At 44.5% G+C, this 27,662-nt stretch overlaps 1 protein-coding gene across 8 annotated transcripts in view; it reads right to left on the reverse strand.

The window, feature by feature from the left end:
- rbm25b (RNA binding motif protein 25b) overlaps positions 1 to 27,662 on the reverse strand; it is a 129,967-nt gene that overhangs the window by 14,458 nt on the left and 87,847 nt on the right. For 4 of the 8 annotated variants that reach the window (XR_013500013.1, XR_013500011.1, XR_013500012.1 and 1 more), the window contains exons 16-19: positions 26,978 to 27,252; positions 16,967 to 17,065; positions 7,784 to 7,831; positions 2,187 to 3,247 (exon numbers count right to left, since the gene is read on the reverse strand). Coding sequence is in view for 4 of the 8 variants with exons in the window: in XM_078233698.1 (XP_078089824.1) it covers positions 7,784 to 7,831; positions 16,967 to 17,065; positions 26,978 to 27,252 (422 nt within the window). In the remaining 4 variants the exon portion in view is untranslated. The remainder of the gene's footprint in view (positions 1 to 2,186; positions 3,248 to 7,783; positions 7,832 to 16,966; positions 17,066 to 26,977; positions 27,253 to 27,662) is intronic. The other 4 variants (XM_078233698.1, XM_078233696.1, XM_078233697.1 and 1 more) reach the window with 1 other exon arrangement.

The raw sequence follows: 27,662 nt of genomic DNA on the forward strand, positions 1-27,662 counted from the left end.
TCATTAATCATCAATGTTACCTCTTGAAAAAAACTATCAAGTTGGTGGGACATGACCTTCCCCGTACAAAACCTTGCTGCCTGTCACTAACTAGTCCACTTTCTTCCAAATGTGCATACAGCCTGTCCCTCAGTATCTATAAAGATCTTTATAAAGATCACCGCGATAAAGATCACCCCTCCAAAGAAAAAAGTCCTAGCCTGTCCAATCTCTCCCTATAACTCAGTTCCTTGAGTCCTGACAACATCCTCGAAATCACTTCTGCACACTCCGGTTTATCATTTTTCCCATAGCAGGACAGCTAAAGCTGAACACAATACTCCAGGTGCAGCCTCACCAACGTCCTGTACAACTGCAACATAACTTCCCAACTCAATGCCCTGGCTGATGAAAGCCAGCATGCCAAAAGCCTTCTTCACTGCCCTATGACTCCACCTTTAGAGAACCCTGCACCTGAACTCCAAGGTCCCTCTGTTCCACAATACTCCCCAGGGTCCTACCATTCACCGTGAAAGCCCTACCTTGATTTGACTTTGCAAAATGCAACACCTCACACTTATCTATACTGAACTCCATTTTCCTTTTCTCGACCAACTTCCCCAGCTGATCAAGATCCTGCTGCAAATTCTGATAACCTTCCCTCACTGTTTACAATACCATCTATTTGCTGTCGGTGCAGGCTTGATGGGCCAAATGGCCTCCTTCTGTACTGTAGATTCTACGATTTTATGAAAATAGGAAGGCAGCCAACATAAAAAGGAACCCAAAGATCTAACAGATTGGAAACAGTAAACAGGTATTGGATTGGATCCTATTGGGGTCAAAGAGGGTGACAATGCATAGCGGTGGAGGGCAACGCTGGGATGTTTGATGAATTCTTGATGCAGGAAGAGGAATCTTGACGAAGTATTAAGTGGAAATATTGGTGGCAATAGCTAATGTGAAAATTGAACGAATCATAGAAACCCTACAGTGCAGAAAGAGGCCATTTGGCCCATTGAGTCTGGACTGACTACAATCCCACCCAGGCCCTACCCCCATATCCCTACATATCTCCCCGCTAATCCCTCTAACCTACGCATCTCAGGACTCTTTAAGGGGCAATTTTTAGCATGGCCAATCAACCTAACCTGCACATCTTTGGACTGTGGGAGGAAACCGGAGCACCCGGAGGAAACCCACGCAGACACGAGGAGAATGTGCAAACTCCACACAGACAGTGACCCAAGCCGGGAATCGAACCCAGGTCCCTGGAGCTGTGAAGCAGCAGTGCTAACCACTGTGCTACCGTGCTGCAAAGGAAGTAAGTATAGAAAGGTTAGCTATGCTCAGGGTAAATAAGTCGCCTGGTCCTGACTAACTTGCATCCCAGGTTGCGAAAGGAAATGGGGTTGGATCTCGCAGAAGAACAAATAAAATTACAGCACAGGAACAGGCCCTTTGGCCCTCCAAGCCTGCACCGACCATGCTCCACAACTTAACTAAAACCCCCTACTCTTCCGGGGACCATATCCCTCTATTCCCATCTTATTCATGTATTTGTCAAGAACACCCTTAAAAGTCACTAACGTATCCACTTCCACTACCTCCCCCGGCAATGAGTTCCAGGCACCCACTACTCTGTGTAAAACATCTGCCTCGTACATCTCCTTTAAACGTTGCCCCTTGCACCTTAAACCTATGCCTCCTAGTAAGTGACTCTTCCACCCTGGGAAAAAGCTTCTGACTATCCACTTTGTCCATGCCTCTCATAATCTTGTCGACTTCCATCAGGTCACCCCTCAACCTCCGTCGTTGCAGTGATAACAAACCAAGTTTCTCCAACTTCTCCTCATAGTTAATGCCCTCCATACTAGGCAACATCCTGGTAAATCTTTTCTGTACCCTATCCGAAGCCTCCACATCCTTCTGGTAGTGTGGCGACCAGAATTGAAAACTGTATTCCGAGTGCGGCCTAACTAAGGTTCTATAAAGCTGCCACATGACTTGCCAATTTTTAAACTCAATGCCCTGGCTGATGAAGGCAATACCATCAAGTATGCCTTCTTGACTACCTTCTCCACCCGCATTGCTTTCAGCGACCGGTGTACCTGTACACCCAGAACCCTTTGGCTATCAATACTCTTCAGAGTTCTGCCATTTATTGTATATTTCCGACCTGTATTAGACCTTCCAAAATGCATTACCTCACATTTGTCCGGATTAAACTCCATCTGCCATCTCTCCGCCCAAGTCTCCAACCAATCTATATCCTGCTGTATTCTCTGATGGTCATCATCGCTATCCGCAAATCCACCAACCTTTGTGTCATCTGCAAACTTACTTGCGAACTGGAGCAGGATGACCCGAGTGGGCCTGGAGGTCTGGAGTGCATCTGCTTCAATGCGAGGAGCGTAACAGGTAAGACAGATGTACTTAGGGCCTTAATGCTTACGCGGAATTTGGATGTGGTTGCGGTGACAGAGACGTGGTTAAAAGGACAGGACTGGCAGCTGAATTTTCCGGGGTATAAGTGTTTTAGGCGAGACAGAGGAGGGGCTAAAAAGGTGGGGGAGTAGCGGTATTAGTTAGGGAGCATATTACAGCGGTGCAGAGGGTGGACAATTCAGAGGGGTCATGTAATGAGTCGCTGTGGGTGGAGCTCAGAAACAGGAAAGGTGCAATCACTATGCTGGGGTTATACTAAAGGCCACCCAACAGCCCACGGGAAGTGGAGGAACGGATATGTCAGGAGATTCTGGATATGTGCAGAAAAAATAGGGTTGTTGTAGTGGGAGACTTCAATTTCCCTGGTACAGACTGGAAAGTGCTTAGGGCTGGGGGTCTGGACGGGGAGGAATTTGTAAAATGCATTCTGGAAAGTTCTTTGGAACAATATGTAGATAGCCCAACTATTGAGGGGGATCTAGTTCTGGGAAATGAGCCCGGTCAGGTCGTCAAAGTTTCAGTCGGGGAACATGTGGCAAATAGTGACCACAACTCTGTTAACTTTTGGATAGTCATGGACAAGGACGAGTGTTGTCCTAAGGGTAGGGTGCTAAATTGGGGGAAGGCTAACTATAGCCGGATTAGGCAGGAATTGGTGGCTGTTGATTGGGAGAAGCTGTTCGGGGGTAAGTCCATGTCTGGCATGTGGGAGTCTTTTAAGGAACAGTTGATAAGGCTGCAGGACAGGCATGTGCCTGTAAAAAGGAAGGATGGGAAAGGTAGGATTCGAGAGCCGTGGATAACCAGGGAAATTGAGGATCTGATCAAAAAGAAAAGAGAGGCGTACGTTAGGTCCAGGCAACTGAAAACAGATGGAGCTCTGGAGGAATACAGAGAGAGTAGGAAAGAACTCAAACGGGGAGTTAGAAGGGCAAAAAGAGGTCACGAAATGTTCTTGGCAGACGGGATTAAGGAGAATCCTAAGGCATTTTATTCATATGTCAGGAACAAAAGAGTCGTCAGGGAAAAAGTCGGACCTCTCAGGGGCAAAGGAGGGGATTTATGCTTAGAACCCAAGGGAATAGGGGAAATCCTCAATGAATACTTTGCATCGGTATTCACAAAGGAGAGGGACTTCACTGGGAGTGTCTTAGAGGGAGGTGTTGACCCGTTAGAGAGAATCTCCATTACAAGGGAGGAAGTGTTAGGTTTTTTAGGGAACATTAAAACTGACAAATCCCCAGGGCCTGATGGCATCTATCCTAGACCGCTCAGGGAGACAAGAGATGTAATTGCTGGGCCTCTGACGGAAATCTTTGTCTCTTCGTTGGACACAGGTGAGGTCCCTGAAGATTGGAGGATAGCGAATGTGGTGCCGTTATTTAAGAAGGGTAGCAGGGATAACCCGGGTAATTATAGGCCAGTGAGCTTGACGTCCGTGGTAGGGAAGTTGTTGGAGAGGATTCTTAGAGACAGGATGTATGCGCATTTAGAACGGAAAAATCTCATTCGTGACAGACAGCATGGTTTTTTAAGAGGGAGGTCGTGCCTTACAAATTTGGTGGAGGTTTTTGAGGAAGTGACAAAAACGGTTGAAGAAGGAAGGGCCATGGATGTCGTCTATATGGATTTCAGTAAGGCATTTGACAAAGTCCTTCATGGCAGGTTGGTTAAGAAGGTTAAGGGTCATGGGATACAAGGAGAGGTGGCTAGATGGGTAGAAAACTGGCTTGGCCACAGGAGACAGAGGGTAACAGTCGATGGGTCTTTTTCCGGTTGGAGGTCTGTGACCAGTGGTGTTCCGCAGGGCTCTGTACTGGGACCTCTGCTATCTGTGATATATATAAATGATTTGGAAGGAGGTGTAACTGGTGTTATCAGCAAGCTTGCGGATGACACGAAGATGGCTGGACTTATGGATAGCGATGAACATTGTCGGGCAATACAGCAGGATATAGATAGGCTGGAAAATTAGGCGGAGAAATGGCAGATGGAATTTAATCTGGATAAATGCGAAGTGATGCATTTTGGAAGAACTAATGTAGGGGGGAGTTATACAATAAATGGCAGAGCCATCAAGAGTATAGAGACACAGAGGGACCGAGGTATGCAAGTTCACAAATCCTTGAAGGTGGCAGCACAGGTGGAGAAGGTGGTGAGGAAGGCATATGGTATGCTTGCCTTTATAGGACGGGGTATGGAGTATAAAAGCTGGAGTCTGATGTTGCAGCTGTATAGAACGCTGGTTAAGCCACATTTGGAGTACTGCACTACCAGAAGGACATGGAGGCTTTAGAGAGAGAGTGCAGAGAAGGTTTACCAGGATGTTGCCTGGTATGGAGGGTCTTAGCTATGAGGAGAGATTGGGTAAACTGGGCTTGTTCTCCCTGGAAAGACAGAGAATGAGGGGAGACCTAATAGAGGTGTACAAAATTATGAAGGGTATATATAGGGTGAACAGTGGGAAGCTTTTTCCCAGGTCGGAGGCGACGATCATGAGGGGTCACGGGCTCAAGGTGAGAGGGGCGAGGTATAACTCAGATATCAGAGGGACGTTTTTTACACAATTGAGACTTATGGAAGGGGAGGGTCAATGTGCAACTGGATAAAAAAAACCTAAGAACAGAACAAAGAACATTACAGCACAGGAACAGGCCCTTCGGCCCTCCAAGCCTGCACCGACCATGCTGCCCGACTGAACTAAAACCCTCTACCCTTCCGGGACCACATCCCTCTATTCCCATTGCATTCATGCACTTGTCAAGACGCCCCTTAAAAGTCACTACCGTCTCCACACCCACTACCTCCCCTGGCAACAAGTTCCAGGCACCCACCACTCTGTAAAAAATCTGCCTCGTACATCTCCTTTAAACCTTGTCCCTCGCACCTTAAACCTATGCCCCCGAATGATTGACTCTTCCACCCTGGGAAAAAGCTTCCGACTATCCACTGTCCATGCCTCTCATAGTCTTGTAAACTTCTAACAGGTCTCCCCTCAACCTCCATCGCTCCAGTGAGAACAAAAGTAAAGAGCTGTGGGTTTCTCCAAACTGCAGCTGGTAGACTAATATCCCCCCCCTCCCCCAGGGTCAATACCAGGCCTACTGCTAGGAACACAGTAAAATTAAAAAATTTACTGGTGATACCAAATGTGGAGCACGAGCAAACAGTGATGATTACATGGATTGCCTGCAACAGAATGTAAATAACCTAGCTGAATGGAAGTGGCAGATTTGTCAGAAAGGTTAGGAAGAGGCTCCACACCCACACAAAATTGAATGACTCAATTTTGAAGAGCTTGCAGGAACAGAGGGATCTCTGGATGCATGTGCTATTAAGGTTGGTGAGCCAAGTATAAAGGAACTTGGTTTTTTACTTTCTTAACTTATTAGTGTCACAAGTAGGCTTACATTAACACTGTAATGAAGTTACTGTGAAAATCCCCTTGTCGCCACACCCTGGCACCTATTCGGGTACACAGAGAATTTAGCATGGCCAATGCACCTAACCAACACATCTTTTAGACTGTGGGAGAAAAACCAGAGCACCCGGAGGAAACCAACACAGACATGGGAAGAACATGCAGACTCCACATAGACAGTGACCCAAGCGAGGGATCGAACCCGGGTCCCTGGCGCTGAGGCAGTAGTGCTAACTGTGCCACCATGTCGCTTGAGGTATTGAGTACAAGAGCAGGGAAGTCATGCTGAACATATGTAAAGCTCTGGTTTTTCACAACTAGAGTATTGAATCCCATTCTTGTCACTGCACTTTACAAAAGGTCCTCACGAGGTGCAATGGAGATTCCAGGGTTGAGGAGTCATTTAGTTACAAGGTTAGGGTTAAAAAGGCTGTTTGTCTTTCATAAAAGTTGAGGGGAGATGTGATTATATGACAGTCTTAAAGGCAGACATTGATTTTGGTCAAGCTAAGCTCCTTTGAGGGTGCAGAAGGGCAGCTCCAGATTGGAACAAATACTGGATTAGCCAGTGATGCCCACATTGCATGAAAGAATAAAAAAAATTGTTTCAAACAACCTAGTTTAACCCACGACAATGGCGAGGGAGCAGGATGGAATCTGTGGCAAAGGTGGCAAGTTTGTAGCAGAAGCCAAAGAGCTTTAACCCATGGATCAAATTGCAGCTCATCCTTGATGTTGGACATGCCATTTAGTAACAGTGGTGGAAAGATAGGGCTTGCTGACAACATACATTTTGAAGATTGATCCTGTGTCTGAAGATGATTGAACTAAATGGCAGCATGCAGATAACGAACAGAAATTGACCAAAGGCAAATTGTTGGGAAGCTAGAGAAGTAATGGGGCAAATGAGGAGCTTCAGCTACAATGGGAAGGCCACAGTGGAACTCAGAGAAGGCAGTTTCACTGAGGTAGACAACAAAAAATTGTTGGAAATTTTCAGCAATTGCAGTATGAAAACTGAATTAACATGTTTCAGGTAGGGTCATCAACCTGAAGAGTTAACTTTTCTCCTTACAGATGCCTGCTGAGTATTTCAGCATTTTCTGTGGATAGTTCTGTAGTTTTCTCAGTTTCCTTTTCCTGGTGCTTGGAATTGTTTTAAGATCCTCCCTCCCGTTCATCTCTTGATTCACAACCATCTCTGGGATGTTATTTGTGTCTTCCAAAGTGAAGCTTCCACTATTTTCAATATTATTAATTGCCCAAATCTCTCAAGACCAAGTCACTTTATTTCCTCTTTTCCTTTTGAAATACTTGCAAACTCCTGCAACCTGTTTTTATATAGAATCATAGAAACCCTACAGCACAGAAAAAGGCCATTCGGCCCATCGAGTCTGCACCGACCATAATCCTACCCAGGCCCTACCCCCATATCCCTATATATTTACCCACTAATCCCTCTAACCTACGCATCTCAGGACACTAAGGGCAATTTTAGCATGGCCAATCAACCTAATCCGCACATCTTTGGACTGTGGGAGGAAAGCAGAACACCGGAGAAAACCCAAGCAGACACGAGCAGAATGTGCAAACTCCACATAGACAATGACCCAAGCCGGGAATCGAACCCAGGCCCCTGGAGCTGTGAAGCAGCAGTGCTAACCACTGTGCTACCGTGCCGCCCAGATATAGAGCCAGTTCTCTCTCATTTTTCCTCTTCTTTATTAATTTGTAATCATTATTTGCTGCATTTTAAATTCTGTCCAATCTTCTGACTACCACTAATCATTGTTTCATGAAACCACTAATCATGCCATTCTTTCAAAGCTTACCACATCGGAGATTTACCATCTAAAGCAAGATTTTCACAGATATGGAATGTACTGTAAACTGCTGGAAAACAGAATCTTAAAACAAAAGCAAAAAAAAACTTACCATGGCTACATCATCTAAAATGCTCTGTGGTGAACTGTGTGCCATGACCTGTGGAAGCAAATTAGTTCAGTCACAAGAGACATTTTACAATTAAAATTTTATGGTATCTTTTATGCTTGGCTAATGCTTAACTAATATTGCAAAAACTTCTACTGCTGACAGTTCTCAGTGGAGCCTGATACAGTATTCACAAAATCATTAATAAAATCAATTGAACTATGCAAGGTGTAAAGGAAGTAGGTATTCTCAGATGTGATTCATAAATTTGTTGTTGATTTTGTCTAGCAATACTGATTAACAAAACAGATGACAACCTTTTAAAATGTCAAATATGTTACAATCCCATAAAACTTTTAATTGTTGTGTTTTGTAACTGTCTCTTTAATTTAAGGTAAAATGGAAAGAACATGTGACCAGAGGTCTGGGGTAGTTAAAGATCAAAGGCCCAGATTGTGTTACCGGGGTGATGATGTAAGGTGTTCATCGTGGGACACAATGGCAGCGATCTACAAGTGTCCCAAAACTCCAGAAATGTGAAACTATTAGGTTGCAAATAATTATGCTGACCATTTAATTCCATGATGACGGGGGGGGGGGGGGGGGACTTCTCCATATATAAAAGGCCAATGGAATTCACATTGCGCTGAGAAAGGATGCAGAGGAAGTCATTTTTGATGTCAGATAACAGACTTCCTTTTGGCATAAAAGGGTATTTTTCCCCGATTGGCAGGAAGTAACTCGTGGGGTACCACAGGGATCTGTGCTAGGACCCCAACTGTTCACATTATATATTAATGATTTGGAAGAGGGAATTAAATGTATTATCCCCAAATTTGGAGATGATACAAAACTGGGTGGAAGGGTGAGCTGTGAGGACGATGCAGAGATGTTTCAGCGTGATTAGGAGAGGCTGAACAAGTGGGCATATACATGGGAGATGCAGTATAATGTGGATAGATGTGAGGTTATACTCTTGAGTTGTAAAAGTAGGAAGACATTATTATTTGAATTTGTGTAAATTGAGAGAAGTGGATACTCAGCGAGACCTTGGTGTCCTTGTGCATCAGTTGCTGAAAGTAAGCATGCAGGAACTGTATGCATGCAGGCAGTAAAGGCAAATGCTATGCTTGCCTTCATAGCAAGAGGATTTGAGTGCAAGAATAGGGATCTTTTACTGCAATTGTATAGGACGTGGTGAGGCCACACCGAGAGTACTGCAGTTTTGGTGCCCTTGAGGAAGGATGCCCTTGCTATAGACGACAACAAAAGTTTACCAGGCTGATTGTTGGGATGGCAGATCTGTCTTATAAGGAGAGGCCAAGTGGTTAAGATTGTATATTTGGAGTTTAGAAGTGAGGGGATCTCATAGAAACTTACAAAATTATAACAAAATTAAACAGGATAGATTCAGAAAGAACGTTCCCCATGGTGGGGGAGTCCAGAACTAGGGATCATAGTTTGAGGATAAGGGGTTAACTTTTTAGGACTGTGAGGAGAAATTTCTTCACCAAGAAGGTGGTGAATGTGTGGAATTCACTACCACAGAAAGTAGTTGAGGCCAAAACGTTGTGTGATTTCAAGAAGTTAGATATAGTTTATAAAAGAATTAAGGAATATTTGTGGGAGGGGGTGTGAGATGAGGATATTGATTTTGATGATCAGCCATGATGAAAATGAATGGCAGAGCAGGCTTGAAGGGCTGAATGGCCTTCTCCTGCTCATATTTTAAATATTTCTAAAACAATGAATATCACACACAGACAGCATTTGGGTCATCAGCAGATAGAAGCTACTGCTTAGTTTTGCAAAGAACTGCAAATGGATATACGACGGAGAATGGTTTTTAATTGAAAAAATACATCCTGCAGCCATCCCAGGATTCCATGAGATTCAAGATTGAGAGGAGATTTGTGGAGACGTTTTCAAAATCATGAGGATTCTGGGAGAAACTGTTCCCATTGGTAGAACGGTCAAGAACCAGCACAGACCAGTTTCAGTAACAAAAGAACTAGAAGTGACTGAGGAAAAAGATTTTTTTTCCGGCAGAACTGAGTGTTTAGTTGAGGCAAGCTCAATCAAGGCATTTATGAGGAAATTAGATCATTACCTGAAAAGGAGAAACGTGCTGTCTATATCAGGAAAATTTAAGCTCTCCATTATAATAGTTTTTGCAGTTCTCTACAATTTGTCCGCAAATTTACCCCTCTGCAGCTTATCTACAGAATACAGTTAAAGTAATGATATCTCTAGGCATTTGATAAGGTTCCTCATGGTCGGTTCATGAAGAAAGTAAGGAGGTGCGGGATAGAGGGAAATTTGGCCGATTGGATAAGTAACTGGCTATCTCATAGAAGACAGAGGGTGGTGGTGGATGGAAAATTTTCAGACTGGAGACCAGTTACCAGCGGTGTACCACAGGGATCAGTGCTGGGTTCTCTGCTATTTGTGATTTTTATCAATGACTTGGAGGAGGGGGCTGAAGGGTGGGTCAGTAAGTTTGCAGATGACACCAAGATTGGTGGAGTAGTGGATGAGGTGGAGGGCTGTTGTAGGCTGCAAAGAGACATTGATACGTTGCAGAGTTGGGCCGAAAAATGGTAGATGGAGTTTAACCCTGATAAGTGCGAGGTGATTCATTTTGGTAGGACAAATTTGAATGCGGATGACAGGGTCAATGGCAGGGTTCTGAGGAATGTGGAGGAACAGAGGGATCTTGGGGTTCATATCCACAGATCTCGGAAGGTTGCCACTCAAGTGGATAGAGTCGTGAAGAAGGCCTATAGTGTGTTAGCGTTTATTAACAGGGGCTTTGAGTTTAAGAGCCGTGGGGTTATGCTGCAACTGTACAGGATCTTGGTGAGATCACATTTGGAATAGTGTGTGCAGTTCTGGTCACCTCACTATAAGAAGGATGTGGAAGCATTGGAGAGAGTGCAAAGGAGATTTACCAGGATGCTGCCTGGTTTGGAGGGTAGGTCTTATGAGGAAAGGTTGAGGGAGCGAGGGCTTTTCTCTTTAGAGCGGAGGAGGTTGAGAGGCGACTTGATAGAGGTTTATATGATGATGAGGGGGATAGATAGAGTGGACGTTCAGAGACTATTTCCTCAGGTGGATGCAGCTGTTACTAGGGGACATAACTAGAAGGTTCATGGTGGGAGATATAGGAGGGATGTCCGAGGGAGGTTCTTTACTCAGAGAATGGTTGGGGTGTGGAATGAACTGCCTGCTGTGATAGTGGAGTCGGACACTTTAGGAACTTTCAAGTGGTTATTGGATAGGCACATGGAGCACACCAGAATGATAGGGAGTGCGATAGCTTGATCTTGGTTTTGGACAAAGCTCGGCACAACAGAAGGCCGAAGGGCTTGTACTGTGCTGTACTGTTCTATATTCTATGGTTTCTTAGTTCTAATTAAATATATTGTATCCTTGATCCCTCTAGAACATCTTCTCTGTTACATTATAACATTATAGAAACATAAATTCTAGGGAGCTTTTGGACCTTCGAGCCTGCTCCACCATTCAATATGATCAAGGCCCCAATCTCAATGATGTGGAGATGCCAGCATTGGACTGGGGTAAGCACAGTAAGATGTCTCACAACACCAGGTTAAAGTCCAACAGGTTTATTTGGTAGCACAAGCTTTTGGAGTCTCAGGCTCCTCCTTCAGGTGAGTGAAGAGTTGTGTTCACAAACAGGGCACACATCGACACAGACTCAATTTACAAGATAACAGTCGGAATGCGAGTCTTTACAGATCATAAAGTCTTAAAGGTACGGACAATATGATGGAGAGAGGGCCAAGCACACGTTAAAGAGATGTGTATTATCTCCTGCCAGGACAGGCAAGATTAGTGAGATTTAGTGAGATTTTACAATCCCAGGCAAGTCATGGGGGTTACAGATAGTGTGACATGAACCCAAGATCCCCGTTTAGGCCGTCCTCATGTGTGCGGAACTTGGCTATCAGTTTCTGCTCAGCGATTCTGCGTTGTCGTGTGTTGTGAAGGCCGCCTTGGAGAACGCTTACCCGAAGATCAGAGGCTGAATGCCCGTGACTGCTGAAGTGTCCCCGACAGGAAAAGAACACTCCTGCCTGGTGATTGTCAAGCAGTGCTCATTCATCCGTTGTCGTAGCGTCTGCATGGTCTCCCCAATGTACCATATCTCGGGACATCCTTTCCTGCAGCGCATCAGGTAGACAATGTTGGCCGAGTCGCAAGAGTATGTACCATGTACCTGGTGGAGGTGTTCTCACGTGAGATGATGGCATCCATGTCGATGATCCGGCACATCTTGCAGAGGTTGCTGTGGTGTAGTGGTCTCTGTTCTCCTGAAGGCTGGGTAGTTTGCTGCGAACAATGGTCTGTTTGAGGATGTGTGGTTGTTTGAAGGCAAGAAATGGGGGTGTGGGGATGGCCTTGGCGAGATGTTCGTCTTCATCAATGACATGTTGAAGGCTCCGGAGAAGATGTCGTAGCTTCTCCACTCCGGGGAAGTACTGGATGACGAAAGGTACTCTGACCGCCGTATCCCGTGTTTTTCTTCTGAGGCGGTTGGTGCGGCTTTTCGCTGCGATACGTCGGAACTCGATCGATGAGTCGAGTGCCATATCCTGTTCTTATGAGGCCGTCTTTCAGCATCTGGAGGTGTCTGTTGCGATCCTCATCCGAGCAGATCCTGTGTATACGGAGGGCTTGTCCGTAGGGAATGGCTTCTTTAACATGTTTAGGGTGGAAGCTGGAGAAGTGGAGCATCGTGAGGTTATCCATGGGCTTGCGGTACAGTGAAGAGCTGAGGTGACCGTCCTTGATGGAGATGCATGTCCAAGAATTCAATCGATTCCAGAGAGTCGTCCATGGTGAGTCTGATGGTGGGATGGAACTTGATGTCATTGTTCGCCACGAGTCCAAAGGAAGAAAATGTCATCAATGTATCTAGTGTAGAGCATCAGTTGAAGATTCTGTGCAGTGAAGAGGTCTTGTTCAAACCTGTGCATAAAGATGCTGGCATATTGAGGTGCGAATTTGATCCCCATGGTTGTTCTGTGTGTCTGGATGAAGAACTGGTTGTTGAAGGTGAAGACATTGTGGTCCACGATGAAGCGGATGAGTTGTAGAATTGCGTCTGGAGATTGGCAGTTGTCAGCGTTGAGTACTGAGGCAGTTGCAGCAATGCCGTCTTTGTGGGGGATGCTGGTATAGAGTGCTGAGACATCGATTGTGACAAGGAGTGTTCCTGGTTCAACTGCTCCATGTGTGCCAAGTTTTTGTATGAAGTCCATTGTTTCGCGATAGAAGCTGGGGGTTCTTTGTACAATGGGTTTCAGGATGCCCTCGACGTAGCTGGAGGGGTTCTCACGCAGGGTCCCATTGCCTGATACGATGGGACAGCCGGGTGTGTTGGCCTTGTGTATCTTCGGGAGACAGTAGAGATCTCCAACGCGGGGAGTAAGTGGGATGAGTGCACGGAGGGTGCTCTGAAGGTCCGGATCAAAGGTCTTGATCAGTCTGTTAAGTTGACAGGTGTGTTCTTTGGTTGGATCTGCAGGTAACTGTCTGTAGTGTTTCTCGTTCTTCAGTTGTCGGTACACTTCTTTGTAGTAATCCGTTTTGTTCAGTATGACAGTGGCCCCTCCTTTGCTGGATCATCGACACGGATGGCATCATCTCACGTGAGAACACCATCCATCAGGTACACGGTACATACTCTTGCGACTCGGCCAACATTGTTGACCTGATATGCTGCAGGAAAGGATGTCCCGAGGCATGGTACACATGGTACACATGGTACATGCAGACGCTACGACAACGGATGAATGAACACCACTCGACAATCACCAGACAGGAGTGTTCCCTTCCTGTCGGGGAACACTTCAGCAGTCACGGGCATTCAGCCTCTAATCTTCGGGTAAGCCTTCTCCACGACACATGACAACGCAGAATCGCTGTGCAGAAACCGATAGCCAAGTTCCGCACACGAGGACAGCCTCAACCTTCTTGGGTTCATGTCACACTATCTGTAACGCCCACGACTTGCCTGGGCTTGCAAAATCTCACTAACTATCCTGGCTGGAATAGAATAGCCCGGTTAGAATTTTATACTTTTCAATCAGATCTATTGTCATCCTCTTAAACTCTGCTGAATACAGGCCCAGTCAAACCAATCCCTCCTCATAGGATAGCCTCACCTATCCCAGTATAGCCTAGTGAACCGCCACTGCATTCCCTCTGTGGCAAGTATATCTTTTCTTAGGGAGGGAGACCAAAACTGCTGGTTCCTACCTCAAACATTTCCTGGATGATCCTTTTTCAAGGCTTGATAGGTTAGCTCTATTATCTCTCCACAGATGCTGTCAGACTTGCTGAGTTTTTCCAGCATTTTCTGTTTTTGTTTCAGATTCAAGCATCCGTAGTATTTTGCCTTTATCTTAAGAGTCAGAGAGCATTGCCTCTAAAGCCCTCCCTCCTGCATCTCTCCAGCCACAAGTTCTGTCCTATTTTGATAGTCACTAGTGTGTAACACTGGGAATAACCTGGAGATTATCCTTGAGGTCTTGCTTACTAGTCTCATTTCACTGAACCAATTTTCTAATCAGATCAATAATTTTCCTTCAATTCCATGAGCAGGACTGACATAAGAGAGACTGGATCAACCAGGCTTGTATTCACTGGAATTTAGAAGAACGAAAGGGGTAGAAACATATAAAATCCTGATGGGACTGGACGGGCTAGATGCGGGAAGATGTTTGGGGCAGTCTGGGGCAGTCCAGAACTAGGGGTCATAGTCGAAGAATAAAGGGTAAGCCATTCAGGACTGAGATGAGGAAGAATTTCTTCAGAGTTGTGAACCTGTGGAATTCTCTACCATAGAAAGCTGTTGGGGCCACTTTGTTAAATACATTCAAGAGGGAGCTGGATGTGGCCCTTGTGGCTAAAGGGATCAAGAGGTATGGAGAGACAGCGGGAGTGGGATACTGAAAGTGAATGGTCAGCCATGATCATATTGAGTGGTGGTGTAGACTCGAAGGGCTGAATGGCCTACTGCTGCACCTATTTTCTATGTTTTTATGTTTCTTCAGCTTTAGCCAACAGTCTCTCATGAGTAACTTGGACTGCAATTCTCCAATGCCACCGCTGCCAAAGAATTTGGCATTCAACGAAATCTCCATTCAAACAAAGAACAAAAAACAAAGGAAATTACAGCACAGGAACAGGCCCTTCAGCCCTCCAAGCCTGCACCGACCATGCTGCCCGACTGAACTAAAACCCCCTACACTTCCGGGGACCATATCCCTCTATTCTCATTCTATTCATGCATTTGTCAAGACGCCCCTTAAAAGTCACTACCGTATCCGCTTCCACCACCTCTCCCGGCAACAAGTTCCAGGCACCCACTACTCTCTGTGTAAAAAATCTGCCTCGTACATCTCCTTTAAACCTTGCCCCTCACACTTTAAACCTGTGCCCCCTAGTAACTGACTCTTCCATTCTGGGAAAAAGCTTCTGACTATCCACCCTGTCCATGCCTCTCATAATCTTGTAGACTTCTATCAGGTCTCCCCTCAACCTCCGTCGTTCCAGTGAGAACAAACCAAGTTTCTCCAACCTCTCCTCATAGCTAATGCCCTCCATATCAGGCAATATCCTGGTAAATCTTCTGCACCCTCTCCAAAGCCTCCACATCCTTCTGGTAGTGTGGCGACCAGAATTGAAAACTATATTGCAAGTGCAGCCTAACTAAGGTTCTATAAAGCTGCAACATGACTTGCCAATTTTTAAACTCAATGCCCTGGCTGATGAAGGCAATACCATCAAGTATGCCTTCTTGACTACCTTCTTCACCTGCATTGCCACTTTGTGACCTGTGTACCTGTACACCCAGATCCCTTTGCCTACCAATGCTCTTAAGGGTTCTGCCATTTACTGCATATTTCCTATCGGTATTAGACCTTCCAAAATGCATTACCTCACATTTGTCCGGATTAAACTCCATCTGCTATCTCTCCGCCCAAGTCTCCACTGATCTATATCCTGCTGTATCCTCTGATGGTCCTCATCGCTATCCGCAAATCCACCAACCTTTGTGTCGTCTATATATACAAACAGCAAAGGTCCCAGCCTGATCCCTGAGGAACGCCACTTGTCGCAGCCCTCCATTCAGAAACGCACCCTTCCACTGCTACCCTCTGCCTTCTTTGACCGAGCCAGTTTTGTATCCACCTTGCCAGCTCACCTCTGATCTCATGCGACTTCACCTTCTGCCCCAGTCTGCCACGAGGGACCTTGTCAAAGGCCTTACTGAAGTCCATGTAGACAACATCCTCTGCCGTACCCTCATCAATCATCTTCACCACTTCCTCGAAAAACGCGATCAAGTTCGTGAGACACGACCTCCCCTTCACAAAACCATGTTACCTCTCACTAATACATCCACTTATTTCCAAGTGGGAATAAATCCGTCTCGAAGAATCCTCTCCAATAATTTCCCTACCACTGATGTAAGGCTCACCGGCCTGTAATTACCTGGATTATTCTTGCTACTCTTCTTAAACAAAGGAACAACACTGGCTATTCTCCAATCCTCTGGGACCTCCCCTGTACAGTATGAAGTCTCACAGCACCAGGTTAAAGTCCAACAGCTTTATTTGGTAGCACAAGCCACAAGCTTTCGGAGCGCTGCCTCTTCATCAGGTGAGTCTCTCACCTAATGAAGGGGCAGCGCTCCGAAAGTTTGTGGCTTGTGCTACCAAATAAACCTGTTGTACTTTAACCTGGTGTTGAGAGACTTCATACTGTGCTTACCCCAGTCCAACGCCGACATCTCCACATCATACTTCCCCTGTAGACAGTGAGGATACAAAGATTTCACTCAAGGCCCCAGCAATTTCCTCCCTTGCCTCTCTGTATTCTGGAGTATATCCCATCAGGCCCTGGGGACTTGTCTACCTTAATGTTTTACTGCAGCTGGACAGGAGAATGCCAGTCACGGACAAGGTTGGAGAATCCCAGCCTTTATCGAATGCTCTCTGGAAGTCCATATAAATGATGCCATCAACACTCCTCTGTCCACTACTTTAGTCATCCATTCAAAAAATTCAATCAATGTTATTAAGACATGTAAATCTCAGCCACCGCAGTGTAGAACACTAACACATTTTTAAAAACCTTTAAATCACTAACCTTTGAACAAACAAAGTCAACTAGTGTTGCTTCTTCTTCACCAATGTATTCTATTATTTTTTTATTGATCCATGGTCTAATGCGTCGGTCCATCAAGTTCTGTTAAAATTCAGAAAGTAGAACAAACAAAATAATATTCAACTGGAACCAGAAATGGCAATTACAGCTCAATATTAATTTCACATCCTTTAAGATTATTGATTCAGACAGTATCGAAATCTAGGAGGTGGGGTTGTATCCACAAATCTCAAGTGGCAAGTTCTCTTTTACCGCTCAGAACACAATACCTGAGTTCTGAGTGTTAGAAGAGTAAAAACACCCAACTCAATATCTTAGATAAACCAGAAACACAAAGGATGAAGGACGCGTCACAAAAGCCCTCCTGTCTACTTCTCAGTCGAGTACTTGTATTTGAGAAATTCAAGTGGAGAAATGCTGTGCTCCAAACTCCTAATTTTCGTAAGTAAATCAGCATGTAACTTCTTGCAGCAGATTTTGTTTACAGAATGCTAGAAAGGAAAATATCTCCAAATGAGATGGTTTTGTACTGGTGGCAGGAATCACCCCAGATCTTGATATGAATCAGCTGATCGGAATCACACACAGCTGCACTTTGTTTTTATTCTCCATATGCTAATGGAGAGAGAGAATCACAACTTCTGTTGTTTGTAACAGAACTGCTCATAAAATTTCTCAAGTACAAAAACTCCCATAAGTCAGGAAAATTTGATTTGATTTATTGTCACATGTATTAATATACAGTGAAAAGTATAGTTAACAATGAACAGTTACACCAAAGCAGCATTGATTTGCTCTGAATAAGTCGAAATAGCCACTTTTTTCCTGAACTGTCAGCATTATTGCTCAAAGCTAGTTTCCCAAAAAGTGCTTTCTTGAACTGCTTCAGTCTAGTTCTTTGCGGCTTGGTCAGCAATGGGCAAAACCATGCCTATTATAAAACTAATTTTACTGTGGAATAAAAAATGAACTGGGCAGACTGAAGCCTAAAATTTCTTTTTACAGTAAAAGTTTAACTCAGTTTCTTTCAATAAAGTCCAAAGCTGTTATGGAATATTTTGACAGTTAGGAAATTAAAGAAGAAAACAAAAATCAAAGTTCAACAAACAAAATGCTTAGCTCTCCAGATTCTTCTATCACTCTCCCAGCCTCATTCCAAGTGGCAAGATAACCAATCAGGAATGCAATCTTAAGAACTTTGATGATTTGTACTGTACAGGATGCACAGCACAGAAACAGGTCAGATAACTGAAATGGCCTGCACATATGTTAATGCGCACATCAATCTCCGCCCATCCTACCCAATCAACATAACCTCATGTATTGATCTGGTTTCCCCTTAAGTGCCCTGATGGTAGTTACCTCAACAGGCCCATGTTAGTAAATTCCACATTCTAACCATTCTCTGGAAAACTTTTGCCTAAATTCTTCATTGAATTTATTGGATACATCAGATTTGTCTGATTTCCTCTCTTCACCACCACCTGTGATACAACCCAACCACCAACTCTGGATGGGCTGGAATTTTCTCCATTCAACCCAAGTGAAAAGCAGAGTCTTTACAACCTTGGTGCTTTACTTAACCAGGGTTGAACTTCCAAGGACCTATTCTCTCTCCATTTCCAAGATATGTCATGCATCCACCCCCTTCTGAAATCCACATGCATGACTTGTGTCTCCTCCAATGCTCAACTGACTGAGATCCTCTTCTTCACAAGCTTCAGCACAGCCAAAAACTTGTCTGCCTGCATCCCCTCTCTCTTTCCACTACCCACATCCAAGTCGCGGTCAGCCATCATTTCTGTGGTCACTGATTCTGTAATGGGACAAAGACTTACTTTCATGAAATATATAATATATATATTATATCTATCTATCTCATCTTGGCGGATTCCTAAAATTTAAAAAACTGTACCCTTTAAAATGACTGAAGCCATGACTGGCTGTGGCTTTTGAACAATAGGAGCTAATTTGGTAAAAAACAAAGAAAAGTACAACGCAGGAACAGGCCTTTGAGCCCTCCAAGCCTGCGCCGATCATGATGCCTGCCTAAACTAAAACCGTATGCACTTATGGAGTCCGTATCCTTCCATTCCCAAACTATTCATGTATTCGTCTCGTTGCCCCTTAAATGCTGCTATCGTACCTGCTCCCACCATCTCCCTAGGCAGTGCGTTCCAGACATGCACCACCCTCTGTCTAAAAAAAACTTGCCTCGCCCATCTCCTCTAAACTTTCCCTCACGCACCTTAAACCTATGTTCCCTCGTACTTGACTTCTCTACCCTAGGAAAAAGAGTGTCTGACTATCCACTCTGTCCAAGCCCCTCATTATCTTGTAGACCTCTATCATGTCACACCCTCAACCTCCGTCATTCCAGTGAGAACAAACCAAGTTTATTCAACCTCTCCTCATAGCTAATACTCTCCAGACCAGGCAACACCCTGGAAAACCTCTTCTGTACCCTCTCCAAAGCATCCACATCCTTCTGGTCGTGTGGCGACCAGAATTGTACACAATATTCTAAATAAGGCCTAAGTTTCTGTACAGCTGCAGCATGACCTGCCAATTTTTACACTCAATTCCCCAAACAATGAAGGCAAACATGTTAGATGCTTTCTTGGCTACCTTATCCACCTGCGTTGATCGGTGGACATGTGCTATTGAAGGAATTTGTGCGTTGTTATTTCTGAAGAGACATTAATGACCCTTGTGGGCGAGAGACAAATTCAAAGAAAATTATACAAAGATCATCTACGTTTCATATGCACGGCCTAGCCGCTGGAGTTCTTCCTTTCAAATTTTTAATGGTTAGAGCCTTAACAATCTTAGGAACGCAGACAAAGAAAATACATCCTCCGTCAAAGCTAAAGTGGCAGTTGTGGAGTCTTGCTGGACTGCGAAGCGGTCTGCCATCTTCCAGCCACCGAGCAGTAGCGCAGAAAAGGGTTGAAAGCCTGTCCCCATCCACACTTTCTACTGAAACTTCTATACCATTGCCTGCATGATGAATTCATCTCTGCAAGGAATAGCAAGGTAGGACACATGAATGCATGGCCATGGAGCTGATGCAGGGGACAGGGTTGACCTGTACAAGAGGGACAGTTGCACCTAAACTAGAGGGGAATCAATCTCCTTGCAGGGAGGTTCACTTGTACTATTCAGGAGGCTTTAAACAAGAGCGGCAGGGGGCTGGGAACCAGGTGGTGAGCAAGTGGAGGGATTGATGGAAACGTAGAGTTAGGACCAGTAAGTCTGAAAGTAAGGACAGGCAGGGGTAGGTTAATAAACATGGTGGGACTGATGTGTGTTTATTTCAACACGAGTATTATGGGTAAGGTAGATGAGCTTAGAGCTTGGATCAGTACATGGGACTATGATGTTGTGGCCATTACTGACACTTGGTTGAGAGAGGGACAGGCTGGCTGCTGAACGTTGTAGGGTTTCGATGTTTTAGATGAGATAGAAAGGGAGGTAAAAAGCGGTGGTGTTACATTACTAATCAAGGAGAATGTCACATCAGGACATTCTGGAGGGCTCATCCACTGAGGCAATAGGGGTGGAGCTCAAAAACAAAAAGGGTGCAATCACTCTGATAGGATTATGCTAGAAGCCCTCCAACACCCACCAGGACATCGAGGAACAAATATATAGGCAGATTATGGAAAGATGCAATAACAACAGGGTTATCACAGTGGGTGACTTTAACTTCCCCAATATTGATTGGGGCTTCCTTAGAGCAAAAGGCTCAGACGGGGCAGAATTTGTTAGATGCATCCAAGAAGGTTTCTCAAACAGGAAGTGGATAGTCCAACTACAGGAGGGGCCATATTGAACCTCGTATTGGCAAATTAGCCTAGCCAGGTGACTGACCTTTCAGTGGGAGAGCATTTTGGAAACAGTGATCACAACTCCTTAGGTTTTAAGATAGCTATAAGGATAAGTTAGGACCTTGCGGGAAGGTACTAAATTGGGGGAGTGCAAATTACGACAGTATTAGGCAGGAGCAGGGAGAATTAATTGAGAGTAGTTGATATCGAGCAAGTCCACAATCGACATGTGGGACTGATCAGAGTTCATGTTTCAGTAAAGAGGAAGGACAAGGATGGCAAGGTGGGCAACCCTTGGATAGAAGGAGGTTGCGAATTTAGTCAAGGAAAAAAGCACATACAAGGTTCAGGAAGCTAAAATCAGACAGAGCCCATGAGGATTATAAAGAAAACAGGAAAGAACTTAAGCAGAGAATTAGGAGAGCAAGTAGGGGCCATGAAATAACTTTGGCAAGTACGGTTAAAAAGAATCCCAAGGCATTTTATACATACATTAAAAACAAGAGGATAACGAGGGAGAGGATAAGTAAAGGAGGGAACTTGTGCTTGGAGGCAGAGGAACAAAAACAAAAAGGGTGCAATCACTGATAGGATTATGCTCTAAACCTTCCAACAGCCACCAGGACATTGAGGAACAAATATATAGGCAGATTACAGAAAGATGCAAGAACAACAGGGTGGGAAGATCCTAAATGAGTCAGTATTCACCAAGGAGAAAGACATGGAGGAGAGTGAGATTAGTGTGGAGCAATACCAAGGCATTTTGAGATCAAGGTAGGGATAATCCAGGAAATTATAGACCAGAAAGTCTCACATTGGTGGTTGGGAAGCTATTGGATCTTATGGATAGGATTTATGTGCATTTGGAAAAGCATGGTCTAATTAGGGAAAGTTAACATGGCTTTCTGCGGGCAGATCATATCTATAGAACTTGATGGACTTATCTACATGCATTTTAGTAAGGCTTTCCATAAGGTCCCTCATGGTAGGCTCATCCAGAAGATGAAGATGCATGGGATCCACAAGGACTTGACCGCTTGGATTCAGAATTGGCTTGCCCACAGAAGTCAGTTTTTCTGGCTGGAGGTCCATGACTGGTGGTGTTCCGCAGGGATCCGTAGTGGGACCTCTGCTGTTTGCGATATATATATATATATATATATATAAATGACTTGGATGAAAACATAAATGGGTGGGTTAGCAAGTTTGCAGATGACACAAAGATAGGTGGAGTTGTGAATAGTGTACAAGTTTGTCAAAGGATACTGCGGGATATAGATTAGTTGCAGATATGGGCAGAGAAATGGCAGATGAAGCTTAATACAATGCTGTACTTTGGGAGATTAAATGTTAATGGCAGGACCCTGAACAGCATGGATGTATAGAGGGATCTTGGGGTTCAAGTCCATAGCTCCCTGAATGTGGCCACATAAGTAGATAGGGTGGTAAAGGCGGCATATGGCATGCTTGTCTTAATTGGGCGGGGCACTGAGTACACGAGTCAGGATGTTATGTTGCAGCTTGATAAAACTTGGGTTAGGCCGCACTTAGAAGTATTGTACAAGGGAGGTCATGCCTCATAAATTTGGTTGTGTGTTTTGAGGAGGTGACAAAAACGATTGACGAAGGGCGGGCCGTGGATGTAGCCTATATGGATTTTAGTAAAGCGTTTGACAAGGTCCCTCATGGCAGGCTGGTGCAAAAGGTTAAATCTCACAGGATGAAAGGTGAGCGAGCTCGATGGGTGGAGAACTGGCTTAGCCATTGAAGACGGAGGGTAACAGTGGAGGGTTCTTTTTCCGGTTGGAGGTCTGTGACTAGTGGTGTTCACAGTAAGAAGTCTCACAACACCAGGTGAAAGTCCAACAGGTTTATTTGGTAGCAAATACCATAAGCTTTCGGAGCGCGCTGCTCCTTCGTCAGATGGAGATAACCACTCCATCTGACGAAGGAGCAGCACGCTCCGAAAGCTTATGGTATTTGCTACCAAATAAACCTGTTGGACTTTAACCTGGTGTTGTGAGACTTCTTACTGTGCTTACCCCAGTCCAATGCCGGCATCTCCACGTCATGACTAGTGGTGTTCCGCAGGGCTCTGTACTGGGACCTCTGTTGTTTGTGATATATATATATATATATATATATAAATGATTTGGAGGAAGATGTAGCTGGTGTGATCAGTAAGTTTGCGGACGACACAAAGATTGCTGGAGTTGCGGATAGTGATGAACATTGTCAGTACAGTCTGTGCTGTACTGTTCTATGTTCTATCTATGTTCTAGAATACAGCAGGATATAGATAGGCTGGATCATTGGGCGGAGAAATGGCAGATGGAATTTAATCCAGATAAATGCGAAGTGATGCATTTCGGTAGATCTAATGTAAAGGGGAGCTATACAATAAATGGCAGAACCATCAGGAGTATAGACACACAGAGGGACCTGGGTATACAAGTCCACAGATCCTTAAGGTGGCAGCACAGGTGGAGAGGGTGGTCAAGAAGGCATATGGCATGCTTGCCTTTATTGGACGGGGCATAGAATATAAAAGTTGGCATATGATGTTGCAGCTGTATAGAACGTTGGTTAGGCCACATTTGGAAGACTGCGTCCAGTTCTGGTCGCCACACTACCAGAAGGACGTGGAGGCTTTGGAGAGAGTACAGAAAAGGTTTACCAGGATGTTGCCTGGTATGGAGGGTCTTAGCTATGAGGTGAGATAAGGTAAACTGGGGTTGTTCTCGCTGGAACGACGGAGGATGAGGGGCGACCTAATAGAGGTGTATAAAATTATGAAGGGCATAGATTGGGTGAATAGTGGGAAGCTTTTTCCCAGGTCGGAGGTGACAAACACAAGGGGTCATGGGTTCAAGGTGAGGGGGGCAAGGTTCAACACAGATGTCAGGGGGACGTATTTTACACAGAGGGTGGTGGGGGCCTGGAATGCACTACCAAGCAAGGTGATTGAGGCGGACATGCTGGGATCGTTTAAGACTTATCTAGATAACCACATGAACAGACTGGGAATAGAGGGATACAAAAGAATGGTCATGTGGGCACATGAGCGGCGCAAGCTTCGAGGGCCGAAGGGCCTGTTCCTGTGCTGTATTGTTCTTTGTTCTTATTGCATTCAATTCTGGTCACCACATTGCAGGAAGGATGTGGAGGATTTGAAAAGGGTACAGAAGAGGTTTACCAGGATGCTGCCTGGATCAGAGGGTATGAGCTGAAGAAAGGCTGGACAAACTAGGGTTTTCTCTGGAGCAGCGGAGGCTGATGGGAGACCTGATAAAAGTCATAAATTAGACAACTTACATAAATGTATACCATACATAACTGTACGTAAATTATGAGCAGCATAGATAGAGTTGGCAGTCAGAATCTCCCCTCCCAGAGTTGAAAAGTCTAATACTAGACATACTAGGGGGCATGCACTTAAGGTGCGCCGGGGGGCGGGGGGGGGGGGTTTCCAAAGAGGATGCAAGGGGCAAGTGGTCACTGTCTGGAACGTTTTGCCAGGGATGGTGGTGCAGGTAAATAAGATAGGGGCATTTAAGGTGCTTTTAGATAAGCACATGAATAGAGGGATCTGGAACAAGTGCAGGCAGAAGAGATTAGATTAATTTGGTGTCACATTCAGCACAACATCGTGGGCCAAAGGGCCTGCTCCTGTGCTGTACTGTTCTATGTTCTGCATGCACATCTCATCTTGGAAGTCAGCGCTCCTGGAAAAGTGAATTATCCAGCATCATGTTATCAGCTTGCTGACATCTGTGCAGGAATGCATCATTGGCTTTGGATTCTGGATTCATATGAAACAATAATTAGTTTCTCTGGTGGTTGTCCTCTAAATCTTTCTCTATCCCCTCTTTTACTATTATGAATGGAATGGAGACTATGTTGCCACTGTCCTCTTGCATTTGTATGTGTGCAAATAAACTAATCCTAGTGAGTTTACCCTCGAGTTTACCCTATTTAGGGTTATTAATGGAAATTGGATCACACCAAAACCAAGGGGTTGGGAAATCCTACAAAGGCACGGTAGCACAGTGGTTAGCACTGCTGCTTCACAGCTCCAGGGTCCTAGGTTCAATTCCCGGCTCGGGTCACTGTCTGTGTGGAGTTTGCACATTCTCCTCGTGTCTGCGTGGGTTTCCTCCAGGTGCTCCGGTTTCCTCCCACAGTCCAAAGATGTGCGAGTTAGGTTGATTGGCCAGGTTAAAAATTGCCCCTTAGAGTCCGGAGATGCGTAGGTTAGAGGGATTAGCAAGTAAAATATGTGGGGGTAGGGCCTGGTCGGTGCAGACTCGATGGGCCGAATGGCCTCCTTCTGCACTGTAGGGTTTCTATGATTTCTATGAAAACACCTGATTATGCATGGGTGATGAGGGGAGAAATTAAATTCCCTTCCTTTCCATAACAATTCACTCCTGTTTTCCCAATGCCTAAAATATAGAATACTCACCTGTGTTAAAATGCTTTTGTGTCCTCATCTCTACAATCTTCTCTCGTCCTACAGCTGCCAACTGTTGTCTTCTGTGCACCCCACACTCCTTTCACCCCACACTCCTTTCACCCCACGATTAGCAGTCATGCCCTCAGCTGTCAACATTCCAGGCTGTGAAATTCTCCTCTTAATTTCCTCGCCAACTTCCTTTTCCTGTTCAGAAGTCACTTCTTGGACCAAGCTTTGTAGTTACCTTTCCTAATATCTTTCTCTCTGGCTTGTTTCTATTTGTCCAATTTGGCTTCTACCAAGCATCTTGAAATGTTTTGGTCATATAAATGCAAACTGTTCTTAATATGATCCCACAACCTTTCTCCCAAATCATAATTGAACCTGAAAACAAATTTCAGCCACGTATCTACTAAAAACTTGAGTAAAAACATAGTTCAGCCCATCTTACATCCAGAAGATTTTCCCACACTCGATAGCTAGTAAGCTGTTAGTTCAAATTGTTACCGAAACACTTGCCGATCTTTGTCCCTATATGTTTGAAGATGCTAACTCCTTATTGAAACAGGACCCATGGAAGCCAGCTGTCCTCTCTTTACCAGTGGGCATTGTGAATTTCCCATCAACAGCCACAGTCAATCCTACCCTCATTCTGCATTTACAAATACATAATTTCAGTAAGCGAAGAGGTCATTTAGTACCTCTGCCAATCTGTTTTAACCCAACATTATCATGACTCAGCTCTTCTTTGAAACCTTCCTGGCTGCTCTGTAACTAGCAAGCCAAAATAAAAATCTGATTTAGAGCTTCCACCTTACTTACGAGGGCTTGAGGACAATCCACATCCAACCACCTGTTCTTAAAACTCTGCTCATTTTGGCAGCTGAGACAATTCACAAATTTCTAAAACAATCAACAACATTCTAACTTAAACAAACCCACAACATTCGATAAAAATAGTCCATTCACCCTATCTCCCAATGTTAATGGATCCTTAAAAGAATTCCATGATCCAGATCAGCACCTTAGCCAAAAATTAATCAGTTCTTCATTTGGCTGTACCTACCACGTCATGTACTAGATTTCATTGGATATATTGCCTCCGGACAATGGCAGAGGTAATGAGGATTATACCAGCAACCAGAAGTGGAAAATTCGACTGACTTCAGTACCCCTATCCTACCCCAAGAGACACTGATGATTATGTTACGACTGCCATTACAATAGAAATCAGTTTACTCAGCTAGACCAGAATTGCACATGGGAATTTCATGTCCGTAGGGATAAAACTATCAATTGCGGAAACCAACTGTGCTAAAGCAGTTAGGTTGTTTCACCCTTCCAGCCAGCATTTATATTCGATTCCCAAACAACCCGGTTGAGAGCAGGAATTCAATTTTGAAATTGTGGGATCAAACCGTAACCGACAGAGTTCAAGATAGTGACCGAGTACAGGATTGCATTGCATCACTCATTTGTTCACTCTCAAGTTAAGATTTACTGAATTGACATCTATGCTGCAGCGGTTTAGTTCCTTGAATCACAACAGCAAACAGCAGATTGTGTTAAATGACACACTGACTCCATTTATGCATCAATCTCAAAATTGTACAACCTATATTTATTTTCACAGTGATTTGGGAAATGGATAATTACTATCATGCTTACCAGTTACAAACCCTCAAAAATAAAAGTAGAGAAGCGTACCGTGTCCACAATAGACCAATCAAGAGGATATGCAAAAAGTTCCGGTTTAGCTGTTGGGATTTTCTCAATCAGATTTTTTATGTGTTTTCGTTTTTCTTCAGTATTTACATTTCCCTTAGAGGCACCCTTTTCATCCTCTGAATAATCCAGTGGAACAAGTTTCCGCTTACGAGGAACTTCATCACTATCTTCATCTTCAAATTTATTGAAAACACTATCAACTGGAAGTTTTTTTCTTTTCACTGAAATTGTCTGACTTGGACTACTGGAGCCACCTGAACAGAAAAAATAAAAATCAGGTTCAGATTCACTCGTCAATTAAGTGTGGGATGGGGTCATATCACTTCTGGTTGGAGCTATATTACTTCCATTGTTTGTTGCCGTTGTCAAATTGTGTTCAACATTAAATACCTGAACGCCAGCAGTCTGTCAACTGCCTAATGAACATGCTGTGATGACAATTTGTGTACACACTTTCTTGCTCAAGGTTTGGGACACCACACTGCAAAATGGAACAGTTCTCTCTCTATGAGAATTTGGTGTCAGGTATCTAGCTCTCACTCCCAACTGTGAGCACAATTTGAAAAGGGGCGGCACGGTAGCGCAGTGGTTAGCACTGCTGCTTCACAGCTCCAGGGTCCCGGGTTCGATTCCCGGCTCGGTTCACTGTCTGTGTGGAGTTTGC

The sequence above is a fragment of the Mustelus asterias genome, chromosome 18 (assembly GCF_964213995.1).
Source record: "Mustelus asterias chromosome 18, sMusAst1.hap1.1, whole genome shotgun sequence".
Taxonomy (NCBI): domain Eukaryota; kingdom Metazoa; phylum Chordata; class Chondrichthyes; order Carcharhiniformes; family Triakidae; genus Mustelus; species Mustelus asterias.